Source organism: Herpailurus yagouaroundi, unplaced genomic scaffold, assembly GCF_014898765.1.
Source record: "Herpailurus yagouaroundi ecotype Mexico unplaced genomic scaffold, PumYag 159, whole genome shotgun sequence".
NCBI classification, from domain to species: Eukaryota; Metazoa; Chordata; class Mammalia; order Carnivora; family Felidae; genus Herpailurus; species Herpailurus yagouaroundi.
This window is the reverse complement of record NW_024412400.1, coordinates 49682877-49708106: the sequence shown is the minus strand read 5'-3', so window position 1 is coordinate 49708106 and position 25230 is coordinate 49682877. Positions and strand designations below refer to the sequence as shown.

Below are 25230 nucleotides of genomic sequence, written 5' to 3'. Positions count from 1 at the left end.
TTGTGCGCATGGCATCGACTAGATCATCTTTCAACCCATCAAATAATGACATCTTTCATGGAAGGTTTGCAGTTACATCTCCAGCGCTGAGAATAGTAAGGTCCTCAACAAGTATTTGTTGAATGCAAGAATGAATGGAAGGCTAAACGAGATTCTAAGGGATGCTCCATGGATATACCCCTCTGGATATAATAGTTTGGATGATTACAAGGCCACATGCCACAAGGCCATATCACTTCAGTCCCTCACTGTATCAGTGTAACTGGACTGTGGTTGATGCTGATTATGGTTCCTAACTGCTTCACCTGCTGTGAAACTGGGGGTCCCATTTAGTACACTGATCAATGACTGAAATAATCCTTTTTATGAGATACCTTTTCTAAAAAATTATTTCAGAGATTATTTCTTAGAAAAATGTTGCTTCCTCTATGGAACGTGCATGTCTCCTCGTTTCTGCTCATATAACATTCCATGTTTCTTCTCCTCAGCTTCTCAGGAGCTTAGGCTGGTGTCTAGCTCAATCATAACTGTACTGCTCAATCCCCCTTTTCCCCATGTATTTTCTACTTTCTATTCATTGCTTACTCCCTACATTATATGCACCTTTCGCTAAAGGCTTTACATCAGTGATTAAGTATGATAAATATATACTCCAAACATTAAAATGGGAAACAATATTATTACTCACTCTGTATGCTTGGCCAATGCCTCCATTATCAGCAATATTTTCTCCCAGTGTATTAATTCCATTGAGCTGTTAAAAAACAAAAGATGCTTAAAGATTCTTACCTGTATTTGGATTGTTAAGAAGGCATCAATAATGCACTTAAGATGGACTATATCTATTCCTCAAAAAATTGAAAATAGGGGCGCCTGGGTGGCGCAGTCGGTTAAGCGTCCGACTTCAGCCAGGTCACGATCTCGCGGTCCGTGAGTTCGAGCCCCGCGTCAGGCTCTGGGCTGATGGCTCGGAGCCTGGAGCCTGTTTCCGATTGTGTGTCTCCCTCTCTCTCTGCCCCTCCCCCGTTCATGCTCTGTCTCTCTCTGTCCCAAAAATAAATAAACGTTGAAAAAAAATTTTTTTTAATAAAAAAAAAAAATTGAAAATAGAAATACCATATGATTCAATAATTTCACTATTGGGTATTTACCCAGGGAAAACAAAAACACTAACTTGAAAAGATATATTTATTTACTGTAGCATTACCACAGCCAGGGCACAGAAACAACCTAAGTGTCTATGGATAGGCAAACAGGTAAGGAAGAAGTGACACCCACACACACGCCCACACACACAGGAATATTACACAGCCATAAAAAAGTGTGAGATCATGTCATTTGAGGCAACACGGATGGACCTAGAAGGTATTATGCTGTCAGGCTGAGAAAGACAAATACCATATGACTCCACGCATAAATGGAATCTAAAAAGGATGAATTAAAAAACCAGAACTATAAATAGAGAACAAACTGATAGTTGCCAGAGGGAAAGGGGACAGGGGGATGGACCAAATGGGTGAAGACCAGAGGGATATTCAGGCTTCCAGTTATAGAATGAGGAAGGCACAAGAATAAAAAGCAGAGCATAAGGAATACAGTCAGTGATACTGTAATAACAATGTCAAGAGACAGATGGTAGCTACACTTGTGGTGAAACCACAGTGTATAAAATTGTCAAGTCACTAAGTTATATATCTGAAACTAATGTAACATTACATGTCATCTACATTCAAACAAAATAAAACATCATCGTCGTCAACAACAACAATAAAAAAGACTGAATATATCTAAAACTTTTCAAGAGAGTGCTGATGACATACATGTTGTCCACCAGCTAGGTCCCAGGAGAAGTTTCCATACTGGTACACCATGCATTGGGATTGGTCTTTAAAATTATTTGCCGACTGTTGAGTCCACCAGTCAACAAGGTCTCCATCCTTATTAAAATTCCTGCCTGTAATATAATGATTTAAGTAAAATGGGAACTCATTACATCAAGAACTACAATAAGGTATCTTTAATCTGAAAGGCAAGGAACAAAATACCACTGTGTGAGAGAACACTACACTGGACAGGTAATGAGAGGAACTGCTCCCCTCCTCATCCTGTGTTGATGAAACCTGGGTTGCCAGGGCCTGCTTTGCTGATGTGCCTTAGTATTAATCCGAGCCTTGCGTCCACTTGGTTCCTGATATCTCAGCCGAGGCCACCAGGTAAACCACTCCTGAAATCGTGCCTTGTTTCTCTTGGAGAGTTTTCATGTTGACCAAGACTGTTTAATTTGATATTTTGAAACTTAAAAAGACCATTATTTTTATTCTGCATTCATTTCATATCTCAGACCCTTCATGAAACACACCGTGGACTCAGTTTCCCTCGACTTCAAGCACACAGAAAGAAGTGCCTTCCTCCTGGGGCTTTCCCACTAATGCTAAACACATTGATCTTTCCCTTTTTTGAGCTACAGTGGCATTTATTACATGTCATGTTTTAAGACTTCATTTTATCATCCTTTTAAATAGTTACTTATGATGTAGTGAATAAGAAAAGGGCTACAAATTACTTGAACTCACATCCTGATTCCACTAATTCCTAGCAATTCTTTCATGTGCCTTTACTTTTTTCCATTAAAAAAACTGAAATGGTATTAGTACCTACCTGTGAAAATTACTGTATAGTTGAATTAATAGACACTTTCATGAAATAAGACCAAACATTTATCATTGACAAATATCAGTGTCTTCTCAATGTAAATATTTGTGTTATTCCGTCAAGAGCGGAAAGCACACATTGCTTACCTCACTACTAGAAATTTCTGATCTTCCTAAGAACAATTTAAAAGGAATACTAAAAGTATGATTATTAGCCAGTGGTACATTGATGAATAAATATGCTCTTGTATTGATCAAGTATAATAACTCTTAATCAGGTTTATCAGCCAAAGGAAAGTGTCCACGGCACTTTACCATTGTCATCAAAGCCATGGGTGATTTCATGTCCTATGACCATGCCGATACCCCCATAGTTCAATGAGTTAGACTGCTGAGCACTGAAGAAGGGGGGCTGCAGGATGCCAGCTGGGAAGACTACAAAGAAAGAAGATGGTTAAAGATTATTGGCATTATTCTGTGATGGCAGGCCTGGGGCTGGCTTTCTGCCTGGTAAGCTATTTTCCAGTATGTCAGTTCCACTTAATTGTATATAAAAATCTTCTGTGATAAAACAAATGTAGGTCTTTTATTATTGATGACAACAGAGAGCACATCCCAAAGCGGTACTGTAATCTATGATTTATAATCACAATTCACTTTACAAACTCTGCTAAGATTGTTTTTTGCTATAAAGAGTTTAGAGCAAGGGAAAATTATCATCTTCATTCAGAAAGTCTTTTCCCCACTGCAAATATTTGGGAGAAACAGTTATTTAATAACACAAGTATTTCTTTTAATGTCATCTCTAACATTTTATTCATCTACAATAGCTTGTTAAATAAATAGAACTACTCAATGAAAGGTATCCTCCAATCACATTGCCCAATTTTACTTTTAACAAGGCACCTGTGGCTGTTTATTTCCTTATTTTTGGTTGTTGTTCTTCCTTTTCTTATTGCCCTCACCTGCTCTAGACCCTCGAATATCAGTCCTTTGAGAGCAGAGATTTGTGGGCCCAGAGATACATTTGTTTATTTGTTGAGTCCATTTGTTTTTTGAGTTCATTATCTTCAGCATCTAAAACTAGCAAGGTGCCTGGAACATAATAGGTGCTTAAGAAATAGGTTGAATGGGTGAATGATCAATGATAAATGAACAAATGAATTTACTAAAGACTTTATTAAATAAATAAGTATTTTTATGTCTACCCTGACATCTGCATTAACTTGCTAGCTTTTACACTTAGATGTCTCACAAACTTTAAATTTCATGTGTCAAACATCAAACTCATCATTTTCCCTTCTAAACCATCACTCTCTTGACTTTATTTCTGATAATGGCATCTGAAGGGTCTCAATCATCCAACATATTTATCTTACATGCTTTTTTTATTGTTTAAATATTTGTTTATTTGTTTGTTTGTTTTTACAAAGTCTTATATAGTCTACTTAGGAAAAGACCAGGTCATGTACCTTCCTTCCAGAAGCGTTTCTTCTGTTTATCTCCTCCTATCAGTCTTATTGCCACCATCCTACTTCATATTATCATTCCTTGTCTTAAGAATTACTTAACTTCCATGGGGCACCTGGGTGGCTCAGTTGGCTAAGCATCCAACTTTGGCTCAGGTCATGATCTCATGGTTCGTGAGTCCGAGCCCTGCATCGGGATCTGGGCTGACAGCTTAGAGCCTGTAGCCTGCTTGGATGCTCTCTCTCTCTCTCTCTCTCTCTCTCTCTCTCTCTCTCTCTCTGTCCCTCCCCTGCTAGTGCTCTGTCTCTCAAAAATAAATAACCATTAAAAATTAAAAAAAAATAATTTAATTTCCTATGTGATCTTTCCACTTCCTGTCTCACCCAACTATAATCTATCCTAGATCTAATCCATCCTGCAGCCAGACTAAAATGCACCTCTTTGATGGGGGGTGGGGGAAAGGGGAAAGTGGGTGATGGACATTGAGGAGGGCACTTGCTGGGATGAGCCCTGGGTATTGTATGGAAAGCAATCTGACAATAAATCATATTTTTTAAAAAAACCACGCAACTCTGGTCATTATCACTCCCCTGAGAAAAATCCTTGGGTGGCTTTGATACTTTCTAACTAAATATAGCATCTTTTTCCTAGCCTTTGCCTCCATGGTCCTCTCCTACTTCATCTTCCTCATGCCCACCCCCTTCCTCATAGTACTCATAACTTAGCAATTTCATCTTACATGTTTTAAAATTCTAGTATCTACTGAGTTACATCCTGTAATAATAATAATAATAATAATAATAATAATAATAATAAAATCTTTGGTAGCAACACCTATTGCATGCAAAACCCTAGGCGACTGCTATGTGGGATTCTAAGAAAAGTCAAGAGAAGGCCCCGACCTTAAGAAATCTAAGATCTAGTTATACAGAGTAGCAAATGTTGTTTCTTTGTCTTTTGGGTGGGGCGAATATGGCATAGCCTTGAATGGATTTCAAGGATAAATATTGGATATTTACAGAGGAGACTTTAAAAATATGCTGGACAATTTAAATGCTCTCCAGACCTTTAAAAAAAATCTAGAAAGTTGCCATAACATCCAAAATGACAAAATAATTAGAAAATAAATACTTCTGTCCTTGGAGAATTTTGATGAAAGTTATACCTCACATGTAGCTGCCTGAGTTATCAACAGTGCCAAGAAATTATTTTTAGCTTAAAGTATTAAAATTATGTGCAGTACGTTATTCACTTAAAGTGAATACTATCTCCCACACTATGTACTTTGATTAAAATCCACCCGTTATATAAAATGCTCTTATGAAATGTGCTATCAAGACTAAACATTAACTGTAAAGATCCTGCTGCTTTAATTGTACCCTGATAAGTCATTCTTCAGGCAAGTGATAATATTTTTATGGTTCATATTAAATACTAGTCTTCAAGATCAGCTTTGCAAATTATGATTTCTTGTTTTACACTATCAGCTAAATCTCAGTGATGAGGATTTTCCCCATTAGCCTATCACTATTACCAGTAGACTTCACAACTGTTGATAACAATTGCTTAGTTGTACATTTTTTACATTCATGATTGTCAATTAGTTAATTACATAAGTCACTGGTCCATGAAACAAAAAACTGTGTTTCTCCCTAACTCCCATGCCCTCGCTTCCCTGGTTTATTTTTTTAAGGCTGCGAGCAATTCAATTTTAGAATCTTGTATAAAGCTTGATGACATCAGGTGAAATCAATTTGGGGTGGAAAAAAGTTAAAGATTATTTTTTATGTTAAATGGAATATCAATATGTTTGGAAACATTTGCTCTTAATTTTCAAGCCTGAAAATGAGATTCCTAAGAACAAGTAATGTAACTTTAGAAAATTTATTATTTCAACGTCATCATACATTACCCAGGTTGAATACACTAGATAATCCATGGGAGGTTTCTGGAGCTCTATGGAGCAAATGTGTGGGGAATAAGAACCAGTGAATTAAACACTTTCAGTATGCCTTCCTGTCTGGGAAGCTGATTTTTTTTTAAATTGATGGAAACTGGCAGGGGTGCATAAGGCAGAATAGAGTCTTCCTGTGTGAGTTAGAACAAAAAGTGTTTGGAATTGAATTAAAAAGAAGAAATTATTAATACGATAACTCCCTAAATGATAATAAAACAAGTTCTTTTTTACCATAACATAAAAAGGCCAATCCCATGAGAAATTATATGTGATCTAATTTAAGGTATTTGTGTGCGGGTAGGAGGGTCATTTATGAGACACATGCTATTCTATAGCTATTCTAATTCTGTAATGCGCAATTCCAAAATCAAAAGTTGTATATCTATGTATGTATACAGATAGACAGACAGACAGACACACACACACACACACACACACACACACACACACACTTCTATCTAGAAGAAAGACGAAGGTCTGGATCTTCAATTATTTTTAGTTAAGACAATCCCCATGTTGAAGATTTAAATGAATTGTCAAAGAAAAAACATACACATGTCAAAGATTTCTTCTTGCATGACACTTTCCTTTCCTCTGAATTGCTGTTATTGTAACACATGCATATGAAAAGATGTTAACAATTTTTCAGATACTGAATTTCTACCTGATGAATTTATCTTCAGAATCTTTAAAAGGTCTTTCTTATTAAGAATGCTTATTGTAGCCAATTCTTGATTATTCAGAGGATAACTGACTACTTTGTGAAATGTTAGGCCACTTTTACCTTCTGCCTTTTTCCTTTTGCTGTGTGCTTCTTTGGTTAGAGGGTATCAAATTCAAATTGAGAACATTCTCTGGTCTTCTCTGATCAGGGAATCTCTGAAGTAAACCAATTTTGAGCCAGCTCCAGGGATATGAGGTAATTCAGAGCCTAACAAGATCCTGCCTTGACCTAAACTGTAGATCTACTCTAGAGAGGGGCTGAGGGGATTATCATACCAGAGTGGTTCTACAAAAGGTCTGTATGGGTCTTCTTGTTGGAATGAATCAGCACCAGGTCTGATAGGATCCAGGGTCCTTCCTCAGCTGGATTAAAATAAAGCTGTATCTTTTAGTCTGCTCAAATACAGACTGAAGTCCAGGCTGCCTCATTTTGCCTTGGAATTCCATAAAAGCTCATTATCCTGTTTAACTCCAAGTCTATAATGAACTAGATATTATACTGACAGAACTAGTGAATATCAAAAAGAGGTCTTCAAAGTGAAGGCTCTCCAGAGAGAAAGACACTTTTAAGAAAGGACTGAATGGTTTCTAGGAATACATTGAAAAGGGTAGACTGCATGTATTCTTAGTTGATCATTAAACAGACTCTGGTCTGGGTTTAGGTAATCATTGCACCAGCTAGGAAATGTACTAGACTAGACTTTGAACTAATTGATTTTAACCAACTGCATATGACTTACTTATTATTGATATGTTATAAAAAACAAGTCTTGGGGCACCTGGGTGGCTGTTGGTTAAGCATCCGACTTAATTTTACCTCAGGTCATGATCTCATGGTTGTGAGAATGAGCCCTGCATTGGGCTCTACACTGAGCATACAGCCTGCTTGGGATTCTCTCTCTCCCTTTCTCTCTACCCCTCCCCCACTGGCTCCACTTGCTCCTACAGTCTCTCTCTCTCTAAATAAATAAATTAATTTAAAAAAACACACCAAACCCCCCCCCCAAAACACACGCAACTTTTCTGATTATTTTATATAATTAATTTTCATGTCATATACCAAAATAAATTCCAGATGGCTAATGATTTACTCCAAAAATAAAGACCATAAACATACCAGAAGAAAATGTAGCTAATTTCTTAATTTAACTTTTCCTTGGTTTAAAAGCAAGGGGGAAAGGTATAATCGAACTTTAAAACAAAATCAGTTATAATTTCTTTTAAAGTTTGTTTTTTAACCAATGGTAAAAAATATTGCAGGATTTTCCACTATATCTAATCTAATTTGTAACAGAATTCAAGAAAAATGAGGTTTAGGGCATGAGATTTTATTTGAGAATAATGCTGAAAATATTTCCCCTCTTCATTCTCGACCACACTTTGAAATGAAGGGCTAGACTAAGTACACCTGGAGACACTGGCTGTACTGTTTGTTTAGTATACCTCTGATAATAGTCAATCTGTTGGGTGCCTTTCTACATATTTAAAACCCTTGGGAAAAAATAGGTCCATTTATGTAATACTTAAGAAAAAGTTTAAAGATCTCAAAGTCTTCCCAGGGGAAAAAATTATATATCTTTGTTCTATTAAGTCATTTAGTTATTCATTATACCTCTCACTCATGTATTCATTTCTACACATATTCCTATAACATTACTATTCATGAACATATTAGTTTTTTTTTTTTGATTAAAAGTAGTTAAGCAAATATAATTTCACATGGTTCAACCTAAAATAACTGACTTTTCAACTTTCTGAGACCTTTGGAATCTTCCAGAAAAATGGGTGATAGCGATCAGGACCATCCCCACCAGAGCTAACATACATAATTGCCTGGAGGGTGGGATTTCTGCAAAGCTGGTTCATGGAACCTTAAACTTATGCTGATGCTTAGAAAGTCCTAAAGTCAATATAACTTGATGGAGACATGAGAGACATTTAAAAAGCATTCAGAAATAAAATAAAAGTACTTAGACATAAGATAAACCATTTAGCCACAGATGAGAACATTGCAAAAGAAAGAAAACCACTTAATGTAATTTGTACTAACTTAAAATTTGCTATTACAGTGAAAAGAGGTACATGGATGCATTTACTTTTAAGGAGTATATTCAATAAATCAATAACTCGGCCTCTGCTGTGCTTTTATGGGGAGTACTTTAAATTGGTCATGCAATTCACTACAAGTTGGTAACAACAGAGAAATATTAAAGAATTGTTTAGGAATAGACCTTACCTATCTGATTTCTGCCTGAAGAATAAAATGCATTGACTACAGCTGCTCCACTTATCCACCTATGGAAAACATAAGAACTCATTACAAATTATACTATTATCATGTGATTCAATCTACTCAACGCAATAAAAGCATTATTACTATTCCAAGAGGAATCTTAACTTTCTGTTTGAAATAATGACCAACAAGTTAAAATTAGTTCACTAGGTAAGACAGCTCATTTGAAAATATTTCTACTTTTTGAAAAATCAGAATATATCCCCGTCTGCAAATCTGTTATTTCACCTGTGTGAATTTTGTGGAGGCATCTCACAGTACAAAACCTATTCATATGTACCTTTTTGGAAACTGCAATGGATTAACATTATATTGAAATATGTTTACCTTTAGGTTCCTGATACTTGGTAACTATACCAACAATTCTGGAGCAATTGGCAGAATATTGAAGTGTAAGTTGTTAAAACTTAATATTCAAATATATTTACATCTTTTGAATGTTCTAGTTTATTTTGAAACTAAGATATCCCCTTCTCAGGTAGTTAGTTTCAGGTAGTCTGATTACTGCCATTTAAAATTACCTTTTTTAAATGAAGCAATCCAGCTAATTGAGCAAAGGCATATTTTGGTATAATGACTGCAAAGTGAAATCCAGGTGGATCTTAAGTGGATTTGTCTGTCTGTCTATGTATACCATGACTTAGTCTCCATGCAGCATTTAGAGATTTCATAAAATACAGTTCCTGACTTCAGTTTAGTTGAAGAGATGAAAAAGCAGCATAAATTACCATAAGACTAAATGAGAAAATGGAAAAAAAAAATAGCTCGCAGACAATAATTTGAGGGCATTATTAAGCTAAAGAACAGGTGACAATGGTCCCATGTCTTTCTGCTCAGATATTATGAAAATTGCATACCAGTAATCATTGTTGGGGGTGTCTGGGTGGCTCACTCAGTTAAGGGTCCAACTCTTGGTTTTGGCTCAGGTCATGATCTTACAGTTTGTGAGATAGAGCTCCTCGCTGGGCTCTGCACTGACAGTGCTGAGCCTGCTTGGGGTTCTCTCTCTCTCTCTCTCTCTCTCTCTCTCTCTCTCTCTCTCTCTCTTTCTGTGTGTGTGTGTGTGTGTGTGTGTGTGTGTGTGTGTGCGTGTGTCTCCTTGCCCCTCCCCTGCTTGTGTACATGCTCTCTCTCTCTCTCAAAATAAATAAATAAATAAATAAATAAACATTAAAAAAAGACCCAATAATCATTGTTAGAATATTACTCAGGCTTAAAAAGGAATGAAACCATGCCATTTGTGGCAACATGGATGAACTTAGAGGGTATTATGCTAAGTGAAAGATGTTAGGCAGAGAAAGACAAATACCACATGATTTCACTTATATGTGGAATCTAAAAAAACAAAACAAATGAACAAACAAAAATCAAAAACAGACCCCATAAATACAGAGAATGAACTGATGATTTCCAGAGGGGAGGGGTGTGGGGGGATGGGCAAAATGGGTGAAGGAGAGTGGGAGGTACAGGCTCCTAGTTATGGAATAAATGTCACAGGAGGAAAGGTACAGCACAGGGAATATAATCAATGGTATATAATAGCATTGTATGGTGACAGATAGTAGCTACACTTGTAGTGAGCATAGCATAATCCAGAGTTGTTGAATCACTATATTGTACCCTTGAAACTCATGTAACATTATATGTCAACTATATTTCAGTAAAATAAAAAATAAAATTATTGTTCAGCACTTTTTTGCAATAGGATTAATATTCCAATCTTAATAAGACTTTTATATATGTACATTTTATTTATATATATTATATATACTAGTATATATATGTGTGTATACACACACACACACACACACACACACAGTCATTGAATAATAGATAATGCTTAATTTCAGATAACCCCTTAAATGTCAGCACACATGCATACACTTAAGACAATCATAGGGGCGCCTGGGTGGCGCAGTCAGTTAAGCGCCCGACTTCAGCCAGGTCACGATCTCGCGGTCCGTGAGTTCGAGCCCCGCGTCGGGCTCTGGGCTGATGGCTCAGAGCCTGGAGCCTGTTTCCGATTCTGTGTCTCCCTCTCTCTCTCTGCCCCTCCCCTGTTCATGCTCTGTCTCTCTCTGTCCCAAAAATAAATAAACGTTGAAAAAAAAAAAAAAGACAATCATATATTATTAGCTAACGGTTTCACTGTAGTTATGCCACTTTCAGGGCAATAATTAGTGTGCCAATTATTAGCCTACTCATGGAAGGAGTTTACAGTAATTAGTACAATGAGGTTAAATCAGAACTGTTTCCAGACCCTGCTTTGCAAGGTAAGCAGTACAAAGTCAGCTGTCCAAATCAACATTTTAGCTACAATTTCAGTAACTATTGTGGGATGTCAGATGTGAGTTCCTATTTTGATCTCTTAAAAAGAACTGAGCGAAAGCCATATATAACAACTGTCTGATAAATTCTAATTAAGTATGAATTTTATCTCCAATAACACGACTCAGACATTCATAGAAAACATCGGGAAATTAAAAAAAAAAAATCCAGATAACACTTCTCTGAATTTTTCTTTAGAAAGAAAATTAATTTGAAGACGGAGTGTGTGTGTGGGAGGGGATGGTTGAACAATATTTTTGTAGTTTGATGCCATTTTAAATAGATAAAAACATTTTCAAACAGGATGGTGTGACTGATAGATCAGTTTTTCCCAATTTCATCATAGGTGAGTCATCACTATTTAAATTTCTTGCAGGTTGAAGATTACAAGCAAATAATTACATTTATTTTAATTAAACTCCACTTGATTCCCACATGATTCTCACATGACTCACAGCAAAAACATATAAATCCAGGGGTGTTAAGACTAAAATCAAGAGATCAGGAACCATACAGAGCAAGTCGATTTTGTTCGTGTGACCAAAAAGGCATTACGAAAGACAATACTTATGTAAGTAAAAACCATGATCAGGAAAAATGATTTATCAGGATTATGTTTACATATATTCACATAGTTATTCACTTAGTTATTCCGACTTAGGTTCAAGTGTGGCTCTGAGTTGTGTGGCAGGAGGGGCAAAATGGACAGCGTGCTCTCGCTACTCCTGAGGAGAAACACCATTCCTTATAGCGACTCTTCAGAAAGGTATTTTTCATGTGGTCTCAACATTTTGATAGCACCTATGGCAGTAGACTTTATGCACAAATAGCTTAAAATTATTCATTTTAATTGTCATAAAATTGATGTAACATGTTTCCAGGTCTCAGTTGTTTTAAGGTTCAGTTTCTCAATTATGAACTGATTTAGTGATGGTATACTCCTCATGGACTTTTATGGGTGATCACAAATCATATGCCAATTTTTTGGTTCTGGACTCAGGCACATGCTACAAATGACAGACCAAAGGTGCCAATCCAAAATGTTTTCTTAAAATAAGTAAAGCACAGAAGAAAGGAGCTGGATGTATGAAAATGTTTCAGAGAGCAACAGGTCTCAGAAGGAGGACATAGATGAATGAAGTTTATAGACCCTTCTCATGTTTACTGCTTTGGTAAAAATAAATGTCATACCTTTGTTTTAGTGCTTTTCTGCTGTTCTGTTACATGACTTTGAGGGGTTTATGATTGCATTTTGATTCATGTCTGTAACTTTCCAGGAGGGAGTGCTTTACATATTAAAACGTCCATGGTGAATTATGCTTTCAAGAAAATATGGAGCTATTTATGACCACAAAACTCCCAAATAAAATTGGAATTACACACTACAGAGCAGTAGTGTGTAGCGTTTGCTTTTTCTTCCCTGAGAACCTGCACAATGCATCCTTAGACTACCCCTGGGTGATTCAAGATTGAAAAGCACAGGGCATACTGTCCCTGGGAACAACAGGAACTTGAAATACTGAGATTGAATCGTTACACCTTAAATAAAATGATGATAACAGCTACAGGTTCAGCATCTAACATGTGTGGTCAGTCATGAAATATCTCAGTACGCTGGATGTAAAAAGCTAAATTAGGGCAAAGAAAATATTTTTCAAGTTAAAGGTGATGTAATGGAAACCATAAGTTCATTTGATTTGGACACAGCCTCAAAGTTTCAGGAAAAGCTTCCATTTATGGAACAGAAACACATTTGATGCTGAATAGCAGCACAGAAAAGAGAAAATGCACAACAGAAGAGAAAACCAAATGGTGGTGATTCTTGCCCTAAAATAATGGGTAGTGCAGGTTGACGGTACCTTTAACGTCCAGGCTGGAGGCCAGATACTAGCAGCTGCCTGGAGCAGGTATCAGACCTGAGTGATGAAATCACACCCATTCTTTGATTTTTCTTCCTGCCTCCAATGGTCTGAGTGGACAGGAGTTTGGGTGTGTGTGGTATTAAGCAAAGAATGGGAAAGCAAGAAGGAGGAAAACTTTATTTTTAATTTTGGAGCCATGATTTTGTCAGGTGAACGGATTTTGGTTTGGGGGCATTTGACAGTAGAACAAAGATGGGCCACTCTAAGCAGCACAGACCTCAAAGCTGAACTAACAGTGTGGATGGGAAATATGACTGAAATACCCTTGAGATGGGGACCAGGTGTTTCTCTTCTATCTCTTATTACCCTGAAGAACCCAGGCAGTGATGAATTAAAGCACAAAGACATCAGTTTTATAGCAGAGACGAAAGGCAGAAGTCGACAGCCTGATCCCGCAACCTTTTGGATGTAATAAACCCACTGGATTGCAAAAGCACCTGGAATTTAACTCCTCCTTCACCCTCTCATGTGTAACTTTAAAACTTAAAACAACAAAACTGTTAATGCCCCTTTCCCTGAAAGTGTTCCATTTCCCAGCATCTAGTGGTCCCAAAGCAACTCCTTTAAGATCAGCAGTACGAAACAATGGTTTTCTCTATCTTCCTCAAGTCCTTGTGGAAAGGAGAATTCTCATTTTGTAATCCCAATAACCACTGTAACCTTTTACATTTATTAATATTCTTTCATCAAGACTTCAGAGTTTCCTATACCTATAGACCTTCATTCAGCCAAACCAATCATACAAGATAGATGACACGTCCAGTTTTCAGGTATAGAAACTAAGGCACAGCATGCTTTTCTGACCTTCGAATGCACTTAAAAACTAAGCAATACAACAGGGACACGAATACGTAAACTATGGAGACAGAGGACCCTCTCATCTTCCATCCAAATCCTCTACTTCTGAGCTGTCGATCTGTATTATATAACACATTTCAGTACAAGGATGAATGCCATTTCCTTGCTAAACTCTTTAAAAATGAAAGTGCTCATTTTTACTTACTTATCTTCAATATACAAAACTCAGTTTTATTTATATACACTGGCAATGTCAATCCAAAATGAATTAAGAAAACAATGCCATCTACAATACTACTAAGAACAATAAAAGATTTAGGCACAAATTTAACAAAAGAAGGGCAAGATGTGTACGTTGAAAACTCCAAAACACTACTGAAAGAAATTAAAGAGGACTTAAAAACCTAGAAGAGATATGCCACTTTCATGAATCAGAAAACTTAATTTTGTATTGAGGTATAATTAACATATAACATATTAGTTTCAGGTGTACAATATAATGCTTTGATATTTGTATACACTGCAAAATGATCATCACAATGAATCTAATTACCATCCGTCACAATACAAAGTTATGAAAAACATGTTTTTGTTTTCTCTTTTGGCAGCTTTCAAATACGCACTACATATTATTGACTGTAATCACCATGTTATATACGTTACGTCCCCACAACTAATTATTTTATACCTAGAAGTCTGAATCTCTTGATCCCCTTTATATATATTACCCAGCCCCAAACCATCCTCTGCCCTGACAATCACCATTCTGTTCTATGTATCTATGAGTTTTGTTTTTTCATTTGTTTTCTAGATATCACATATAAGGGAAATCATACAGTATTTGCTTTTCTCTGCCTCGTTTCTCTTAGCATTTACCATCAAATTCCATCCATGTTGTCACAAATGGCAATATTTCACCCTTTTTATGGCTGAATAGTATTCCCTTGTGTACATGTGTGTGTATATGATGTATATGTATAAATATACACACACGTACACACACACACACACGCATACATACATACTGCATCTTCTATCCATTCATTCATCAATGAACACTTAGGTTGTTCCCACATCTTGGCTATTGTAAATAATGCTGCAATAAATATAAGGGTGCATATATCTTTCTAAATTAGTGTTATTATTTTCTTCAAATAAATACCAGGAAGTGGAATTGCTGGGTCATATGGTATACTTCTATTTGTATCTTTAGGAAACTCCACACTGTTTTCCATTGTGGCTGCACCAATTTATATTCCCACCAATAGTGTACAACAGGTCCCCTGCTAAACTTGCCATTTTTTTCTTTTTGGTAATAAACATTCTAACATTGTGAGGTGATATCTCATTGTGATTGCTTTGCATTTCCCTGGTTAGTAACATTGAGCATCATATCATGTGCCTCTTAGTCATCTTTTGTGTCTTCTTTGGAAAAATGATTATTGAGATCCTCTGCTCATTTTTTAATTGTTTTTTTTTTTTTTTTTTTTTTTTTTTTTTTTTTTTTTTTTTTTTTTGCTGATGAGTTGTAGGACACACACACACACACACACACACACACACACACACACATATATATAGTCTCCAGCTTTTATCTTCTCTCTCAATATTGCTTTGGCTATTTGGGATGTCTTGTGTTTCAATACAAATTTTAGGATTGTTTGTTCTTTTTCTGTGAAAAATGCTACTGGAATTTTGATAGAGATTGCATTAAACCTATAGATTGATTTGGTAATATGGAATATATGGTTTTAATGCTCTTTCATTGGGAACATATTTGTCTGCTTTCTCATTTTGTTTGACTCTTTTCACTTGTTTCTATGTACTAGGCAAAACAACTACCTTTCGAAGTATTGAAGGAGTGCCCTTGTGTAGGAAACTTATCTCTCAACCTTGCCCTAGGTCTTTGCTCTCTCTCAACCTTTGTAGGTATCAAAGCAACCTGATTCATTCTTCATAGATCCCAGTTGTTGAGGGTGTGGCAAGACTTGTCAGTGTTCCAAAGGGAGGAATCTCATTTAGCACCCAGTTTGAGGTTGACTGGAAGGCCCTGAGACAGCAGTTTCTAAAGTACACAAATATATAGTTTTGAGGGACTGCAATTGTAAACCCTGCTGGCCTCCAGACCACTTGATCTGCAGGTGTCCCTGTTGTATAGTTATAAAAATTGGGGCTTCTGAAGAGTGTATAAGCTCCTTTTTGGGAGGTACTGGGGAGGTGTAGTGAGACGCAAAGATGGTATCCCCAGCCTACATTCCCTGAGAGCACCTCCATAGCCCCTAGATCTGTAGCACACCTGAAGTCTGCCCCTCACACTGAAAAGCTCCTGGACAAATAAATAGGGCTTTCACACAGAAATACTGGAGGTATGTTTTAGTCTACAGTCTGTGTAGTACTCTGGGGGTGGTTGCCTGCCAAAAACTATCTCTCAAATTGTTACAGTCCTTGGGATCTGGTGGCTTCTTAACACAAGCCCCCTGGCCACCAGAGCCAGGTAATTAAGGAGCATCCCCTGTGTGTCCTGTATATGCTCGTTCACTTCAGCAAGGCAGCAGAATAGCACAGAGCTGAGGCACTCCTACCTATGCTATCAAGGTAGAGAGAGAGAGAGCGAGAGAGAGAGAAAGAGAGCAAAGTTGGTGTCCACCCATTCCTCTCTCCCCATGGAGTCCCAATAGGCCCATGCCCTTTCGGCAGATGAGTTAGGATTAGCAAATAAATCTCCTTCACATATAATCTAGGCCCTTTTCAAACTGCTGCTTTTGTGCTGGTCCCTGGAGTGACTGGAGTCTGCATGCAAGCCCTTTAAGATAATTATCTCAGTTCTCTCTGTCCTTTTGGGTCTCTTGGATTTGAGTCCCACTGGTTTTCACATCTCTCCATTGCAGGTCCCACAGGTTGGTGTGATGTGGGGAACAAACACCTCAGTCCTCAGAAAGAAGCTCTGGATTGGTGAAATCCCCCCTTCCCAGTTGTGGGTCACTGCACCAGGGATAGTGTTTTTGGCAAGACCACCAAACTGCCTCTCCCACCCATCTCAATTTGGCCCTTTTACTGTTTGTCATGAAGAAGCTGTTCAGCTAGTTTTCAGGTCTTTATCAGAGGGAATAATTGTTCCATATGTAGCTATAGATTCAGTCCATGGAATGACGTGAGTTCAGGATCTTCCTAGGCTGCCATTTGGGACTGCCCCTTTGAAAGTGCTCCTTTTAAAATTGTTTCACACTTAGGTCTCCCCCTTACCCTAATACACTTTAGGATGCTGGCCTCTACCCTACAACGAAGTCATTTTAGAAGACCGATCATGACCAGACTGTAACAAAAACAGCTACTATTTAATAAGCACCTAAGTTATATGACAGGCACATATACAATATATAACACAACAACCCCATAAGGCAAAAGTAGATGTTATTTTCCTCAGTTTATAAAGGAATCACTGATACTCATATTATGGAGGTTGTCTAAGTTTACACAGTAAGTGGCAGAGCAAGAACCTTAACTCAGGGCTGCCCATTCTGTCTAAGTCCCATTTTCCACGGTCCCACCGTCCCTCCCTGACTGCAAATTCTTTCCACTGTTCCATAAAGTGCAATGTTTTTTACCCAAAGATAAAAGCACAGCAGGATAAAAGAGCTTCTTTAAACTATTCATTGATGTTGCAGAAGAGTTGTTAACATAACTGAAGTACTCTGATTACCTGAGAGGTGAGAACCAAGACACCCATTGTGACCTGAAATTGGGAGAATCCACTTCTTCAACAAAATGCAACAGAAATCACTGATGTGATTTTCTTCCTAGAAGTCATCAGTTGGTGGCATGTAGTTCTAAGTTTGGCAACAAGGCACATTCTTTTTAGTCTTTGATAAGTTTCTATCTGTATACGCACAAATGTGTGCCCCTTCATTTGTGTGATGTGCCAAATTCAGAGAAATTCCCAAACTGGAAAATATATGGGTGGGTGAATCAGTTGTCAGAATTTTCTTTTGATGACTTTTTTCCTGATTTAGAATAATCTTGGGATCTTTCAAGAACTGAAACTTCTTCTATCCTATATAACCCTTAGCAATAACATAACTTACATTATGTCTATTGTCTATCTCATTAGACAGTAACTCCATGGAATCAATGATATTTCTTTTTTTTTAATTATAGTAAGAACATCTGCCAGAAGCTATATCCTCTTAATACACTTTAACGCATTGAAAACTGTGTGTACAAAGCTGCACAGAAGATCTCTAGAGGTTATTGATCTTGCTTAATTTAAACTTTATGGGGGCGCCTGGGTGGCGCAGTCGGTTAAGCGTCCTACTTCAGCCAGGTCACGATCTCGCGGTCCGTGAGTTCGAGCCCCGCGTCAGGCTCTGGGCTGATGGCTCAGAGCCTGGAGCCTGTTTCTGATTCTGTGTCTTCCTCTCTCTCTGCCCCTCCCCCGTTCATGCTCTGTCTCTCTCTGTCCCAAAAATAAATAAACGTTGAAAAAAAAAATTTTTTTTTTAAATAAAAAAATAAACTTTATGCCTTTTGACTAATAACTCCCCATCTACTCCTCTCCTCCAGCCCCTGGTAATCACAATTCCATTCTTTGGTTTTATGAATTTGACTATTTTAGAAAAACTCACATAAGTGGAATCATGCAGTATTTGTCTTTCTCTATCTGGCTTATTTCACTTAGCATAATGTTTTCATGTTCATCCATGTTGTATATTGCAGAATCTCCTACTCTTTAAAAGCTGAATGTATTGCATTGTATATATGAACCACATTTTCTTTATCCATTTATCAGTCAGTGGAAACAGGTTGTTTCCACATCTATCTGTTCTGAATGGTGCTGCAATGAACAAGGGAGTGCAAATATTCCCTTAAGATATTGATTTCAATTCTTTGGAATATTTTTAGAAATGGGTTTCCTGGGTCATATGGTAGTTCTATTTCTAATTTTTTGAGGAACTGCCATACTGTTTTCCATAGCAGCTGCACCATTTTGCATTCACACCAATGGTGTGCAAGCTCTCCAATTTCTCCATATCCCTTACCAATACTTCTCTCTCTCTCTCTCTCTCTCTCTCTCTTTTTTTATAACAGTCATCCTGACAGCAGTGATGTGTTATCTCATTGTGGTTTTTGACTTGCATTTCCCTGATGATTACTAACGCTGAGCATCTTTTCACGTGTCTGTCAGCCATTTATAAGTCTTCTTTGAAGAATGTCTATTCAAGCCCTTAACCCAGTTTTAAATTGGCTTATTACTTTTTTTGTTACTGAGTTTTAGAGGTCTCTTATATATTTTGTAGATTATCACCTTATCAGAAATATGATTTAACCAATGTTTTCTCTCACTTCATACATTGCTTTTTTATTCTGTTGGTCATTTCCTTTGCTGTGCAGAAGCTTTTTAGTTTAATACTGTCTCACTTGTTTATTTTATGCTTTGTTCTTAATTGTATCTCTAAGACTTAGGGAACATGATAGGTGCTCAATATGTATTTGGGCCTTGGCATATGAATGAGTCCTCCAACCTCCAAGAGAGATGACTCCCCTTCTTGGACTCTGGGAAGGGGGAAGGCACTAGGCCTAGGTGAGGCACTCCTTCTATGCAGGCTATAGAGAGCCATGGCCACCAAGAGCTATGCACCAATTGAAATATCATCCCCTCAAGATGGTACACTAGTAGGGGCACCTGGGTGGCTCAGTTGGTTAAGCCTCCGACTTCAGTTCAGGTCATGATCTTGCGGTTTGTGAGTTCGAGCCCCGTGTCGGGCTCTGTGCTGACAGCTTGGAGCCTGGAGCCTGTTTCAGAATCTGTGTTTCCCTCTGCCCCTCTCCTGCTCACACTCTGTCTCTCAATAATAAATAAACGTTAAAAAAATAAATAAATAAAAAGATGGTACACTAGTGTAAAAGTTCTAGAATTCTTTTGCAAAATTCTCTTAGTTTAAAACTTCAACCTTTAAACCATTTAATTCCCTTCTGTACTTCCCATCCCCTCTAAAAAAGCCAAAAACCCAAACCAAACAAACACACAAAAAAACCCAAAGCCTTCCTTGGGTGCTAATTAAAAAGCAGAAATGTTTTTATCCTTATCATGAACAGCACTGAGTAATGTATAGAATTGTTGAATCACTAATCTAATGCTGTATGTTAATCATACAGGAATTGCAATAAAAACTTAATTTTAAAAAAGCAGAAATGTTTTTACTGATCAAATATGTTTTGCTTATAGCCTCCAAAACACAGCGGAAAACCACAAAGCCTGGCAGTTTAATGGGAGCCTAAAAGATGGAAATCTCAAATTTTCAACTATTACAACAAATGTAGAACACAAGAATTCCATGGCAGCATGTGGGAACCAGAATGATTTGTCCAAATTTAGTCTATCTGTTATTCCATGTTCCTGGCTCAGTAGTGCTTGATGAGCCAAATAATCTTTTTTGTAAATCCTCCCATACATCTATGCTCATGGAGACTCATTTGTGTCTCAAGTCTCCAGCACTCCGCACACACACCCTGGACAGTTCCTACCAATACCACCTCTATACCATCTCATTTACCCACATTATATTACATTATATTTATTATATTATATTATATTATATTATATTATATTATATTATATCATATCATATTATATTATATCATATTATATTATATATTATATTAGTGGATATATTATATGATATATAATAGCCCTGCATACTATTTTTCTTTTGATAACCAAGCTCACTGATATAGGACTTCATTAGAAAGAAGACTGGCTCTAGAAATATCAGTGAAGGGGAAAAATAGAAGGGTTATTTTAGAAAGAAGTGAGCTACTTCCCTACCTCTCTGGAGAGCATGTTCTTTTTCTCTCGAGTCACCTGACGTGTAGAAGCCAAGGAGGAAAACTTCTTGGCTCTTATCAAAACTTCACAGGCCCACAGAATTTGAATGCTGGAATCTTAAAGATGATATACAGTCTAAATCAACCTGCTCATTTTATAAATAAGAAAACTACATGCCTTTTAAAGGGCCACAGGTAGTAAGTGGCAGAACTGGGACACTGAAAGAGAGTTAGTGACTCATTGCAGTGGCAAATCCATGGTGTCGCTTCACAGGGTACCAACCTCCCTGCTGTTTTTGGTGGTGTTGACCTTTCAGAAAAAAACACACAGAGCCACAGTGCTGGCTGCCAGGGATTGCCACCACCCAAAGAGCCCAGATTAGAAAAGACAGCAGGCTTGAAGCAATGACAGGGAAGACAGATGAACCAACCATTTTGTTCTGTTTTGTTTCTAGTGAATCTTCTGTTCATGTCAATATTAATTTAAATGCTGACATGTTGCTTCTAGAGAATGTTCTACTAATAAGTAAAGGTTTAATGGTGGTTTTAAAAAAGTGCTGTTCTAGCACTTGTAACAGAACCAAGCAAACTCTGCCTTTTATCAGATTTACCTGTTACTTACTTGCTTCTTTCTTTAGATTGTGAGCTCCTGGCTCCAGGGCCACATTTTATTCATCTATATCCTTTACAGTGTTTATTTAGCACAATGATTTGCACGTTGCAGCTGCTCAATAAAATGCTTATTGAACTGGCTCTTGTCAATATACCTGTGTTTTTATTTTGAAACACAACAGCAGGAAAGATAAAGCAATGAAATGAATCTTTGTAGTTTTTGATAAGTAACGCCGCGGCTCAGTGGTCATGATTTACAAACAGCGCCACATCACAGTTATATCACAGGAAGTTGTGTCCTGAGAAACTAACAAAATAACATCAAATCTAAAACACAAGAAAAGGAATGCTTTCTGTTGTTATTCTTGTACATTTTTCTTTCTCTTTAGAGGTTTATGTTCTATTGACTCTAAGTGAATAATCATGTTACTGGAAATAAAATCATTATAGATATATATCTAAGTAATTTTGCCAAAGGATATTACATTCTAAGTTTATCACTCTTACTATCTGATAATATGACATATTTGAAATTCTTTACAAAGTGGTACCAAAGACCCAGAGAACACAATGTTTGGGATAATTCTGGAAACACTAGGCACTCAGAAACCCCATGAACCAAGCTTTTCAAATTTAAATCCCTGTCCTTTGCAGTAGCTGCCTGCTCAAATGGGCAGAAGGCTCTTTTAGTGAAATGATTAAATCAGGTAGATCACATACAGACTTCCAGGACTCTCTCAATGTTTTGAATCTGTTAAACAGAGAGAGCAGCGGAGAGCTGTTATGTAACTTCACCGACCATGATGGTGAAACGCTTGGATGTGACACTCTCTACCTTAGCAGTTGAGTTCACTTCATCAGCATGATCACAAACCACTAGTATCATTTATTAACCCCAGAAACATTGAGGAAGGGTCTATATTCTGTTCATCAGTGTTCAGGCTCTGGTGACACAAACATCTGGTTTCTGCTTTCAACAAGGACTAGGGCAGGCACAAGGTGAAGAGAAAAATGCAGTGGGGTGCTATGAATAAGGAAGTAATGTTCTAGTTGAGTCCAACAATATATAGGCTTCTGTTAGATGAACAAGGACAGAAAGGGTGATCCACGGTAAGGGACAAGGAGGAAGAAAAGATGGAAGAATGACCTAGAGTTATTCCTATAGCTGGAGGTTTGGGCAATGCTGGGAGGGTGGGCAGGGTGAATCTAAAGGAATTCTGGAGAGCTAATGGGAGGAATGCAGAGCCTTGTACCATGAGATAGGCAATAGGGATATATTGAAAGGTTTTCATCAGGAAATAACACGACTCATTCTGATTTAAAAAATCTCTAGGGTATTAGTAAGGAGAATGAGCTGAAGGAAAGTAAGATGATTGGTGATAAGATTAGGAAAAAATTAGTAATAACTTTGGTGAACAATGAGACATGCCTGAATTTACTCAGTGACCATGGAGAGAGTAAGATGGAGATCCCCTAGCAATACCTATATAATCTTTAATTAGCAGCTGGTAGATGTAAACTTTTGGTTTTGAATGGGGATCTGGAGTAGATATTACTATAGATGTCAGAGATGAGAGAAAGAGATCAGTCTAGAATGGTGAGTCCCTGATTTCTGTCTTGATAACAATAAGATGAAAGTTGCTGGAAAATATAGGGCAATATGAGGATATGGGGAGAAAGATGATCAAGTTTTGTCCCAAATGGAAAATTCTGTGTTTGTAGGGTCTGTGGAACACCTATGTAGAGATGTTTCATGGGTAGCTAGACATGTGGGTTGAAAACAAATCTGGGCCAGGTACAAATATTCAGTGGTCATAATGGCGGTAGAAGATGCCAAGAAGCATATGAGTTTGCCCAGTGAGGGGAAAAACAAACAAACAAACAAACAAAAACAGGTCCAGAAACTTATTACTTGGTTAATTGACTGAATTAATTCAAATTGATTGTTGTCTTGAAAATATAATGCATCTACAATACCCTACAATATAAACCCTACATAATCCATAGTTTTTCCCATCCCTGTCCCATCAATTGTGGGCATGGGCACTATTTCTCCTGCAAGACCTTAGGAGTGAGGACTTGAGCATCTGAAAATGTAGTTCTCTGAGAGGTAACTACAAACTATTTGAACAAAGCAGAAGCAGTAGATGTGTCTGCCTGAACACACACAGTGAGGATTTGAATTTGGTATACATAAAAAAGGAAGGAGAACATAGTGACTTTATTACTACTACACAATTACAAAATAGTTCTGAAACTTTCACTCCAAGAAACCTCAAAAAAATATAAGGAACTGTCATGACATTGTATCCCACAGTCCTAATGGTTTGACGTGATCACTGTCAAAAGTGCTTCCAATATTTTGGAAAACAAAAAATAAATTTTAAACCTAAACTGCCAAATTAAAAGCATCACCCTGTAAAAAGAAAATGACACAAAACTAAATACGAAGAGTATCATTAACCAAAAGGAACTGACACTAACTCAGAGGTTCTCACTTGAAGTTGGGGGGTAGTACTTAAAAAGAATCCAATACCTGGCTCCCCACCCACAGGCAAGTACATCACAGGCAAGGGTAGTGAGATTGGGCCTCAGTACTATTTCTAGGGCTCCCCAGGTGACTCTCCTGTACAGCCAGAATTTAGAACCCTTGGACTCAGTACACAGGCAGAAGAAGAGAAAGGAAAAGAAACTAGTCTGACATGGCAGAGAGGACCTTAGAAGCCATATTGCACTTATGATGACTATCAGAAGCTCATGGGAAGGACCCAAAATGTTCTGTTGACCTATGCGTGCTACTGAGCAAACATTCATTAAAACAGTGTACACAACTTTCACTTGTGATTATTGTAAGGGAAAAGGACTCAAGAGAAAAGCAACACATATGATGAAAGGGAATGAAAAATGCAAACTATATTACGAAATAATTGTAGAACTTTGGACTACATTAAGTTCAAAAGAAAACATGAAGCCATAACTCAACAACTATTTTTAAAATTATGAAAAAGTCTTGTGGTGTCATATGGATGCAGGTTATATTAGCTATTTTCAGAAACACTATTTGACAATATTTCTCTGTAGATATTTCACACAGTACTAACAATTATTAAATGTAAGTATATGCATCTTAAAGAAAAAAATTCAGACTTACAAGAAACTTCTCAGTTTATAAGTTTACCCATTGAATATTCTTTTTGATGACTTTTTTGTGGGTTTCTTGAAATAGGGTTTCACAACCAATTACAACACAAACCATATGCACCCACTCTTCTTCCTTCTTTGCCAGCTAGGACACTAAATGTTCTCTGACATTTGCAGCCCGGTTTTTAGCACCAGACAATACATTTACTGCAGTATAAACCCAGAGGTCAGCAAAGGAAATCAATCTCTCTTTCATGGCACCTGACAGGTTCAAAATGCTGTAGAGAGATTGAACGTATTGGCATTTTCACTTGGGAATTTTGTCCAACCTGTACTTAGTTAACTGAGAACAGAACAGCCTGTCATCAAACAGTCTCACATCACTTTGTACACTTCCTGGCACATTTCCCTCCTAGTGGTAGAGTTTATTATATATGTCTTTCTTACCTTCTGCTGTTATAATATAATATAATATAATATAATATAATATAATATAATATAATATAATATAAT

The 25230-nt window shown here is 37.2% G+C and overlaps 1 protein-coding gene across 5 annotated transcripts in view; it reads right to left on the bottom strand.

The window, feature by feature from the left end:
* Nucleotides 1-25230, bottom strand: part of MME (membrane metalloendopeptidase) — a 102491-nt gene that overhangs the window by 12233 nt on the left and 65028 nt on the right. For all 5 annotated transcript variants that reach the window (XM_040480542.1, XM_040480544.1, XM_040480543.1 and 2 more), the window contains exons 17-20: nucleotides 9038-9096; nucleotides 2967-3086; nucleotides 1821-1954; nucleotides 689-754 (exon numbers count right to left, since the gene is read on the bottom strand). In XM_040480542.1, coding sequence (XP_040336476.1) covers nucleotides 689-754; nucleotides 1821-1954; nucleotides 2967-3086; nucleotides 9038-9096 — 379 coding nt within the window. The remainder of the gene's footprint in view (nucleotides 1-688; nucleotides 755-1820; nucleotides 1955-2966; nucleotides 3087-9037; nucleotides 9097-25230) is intronic.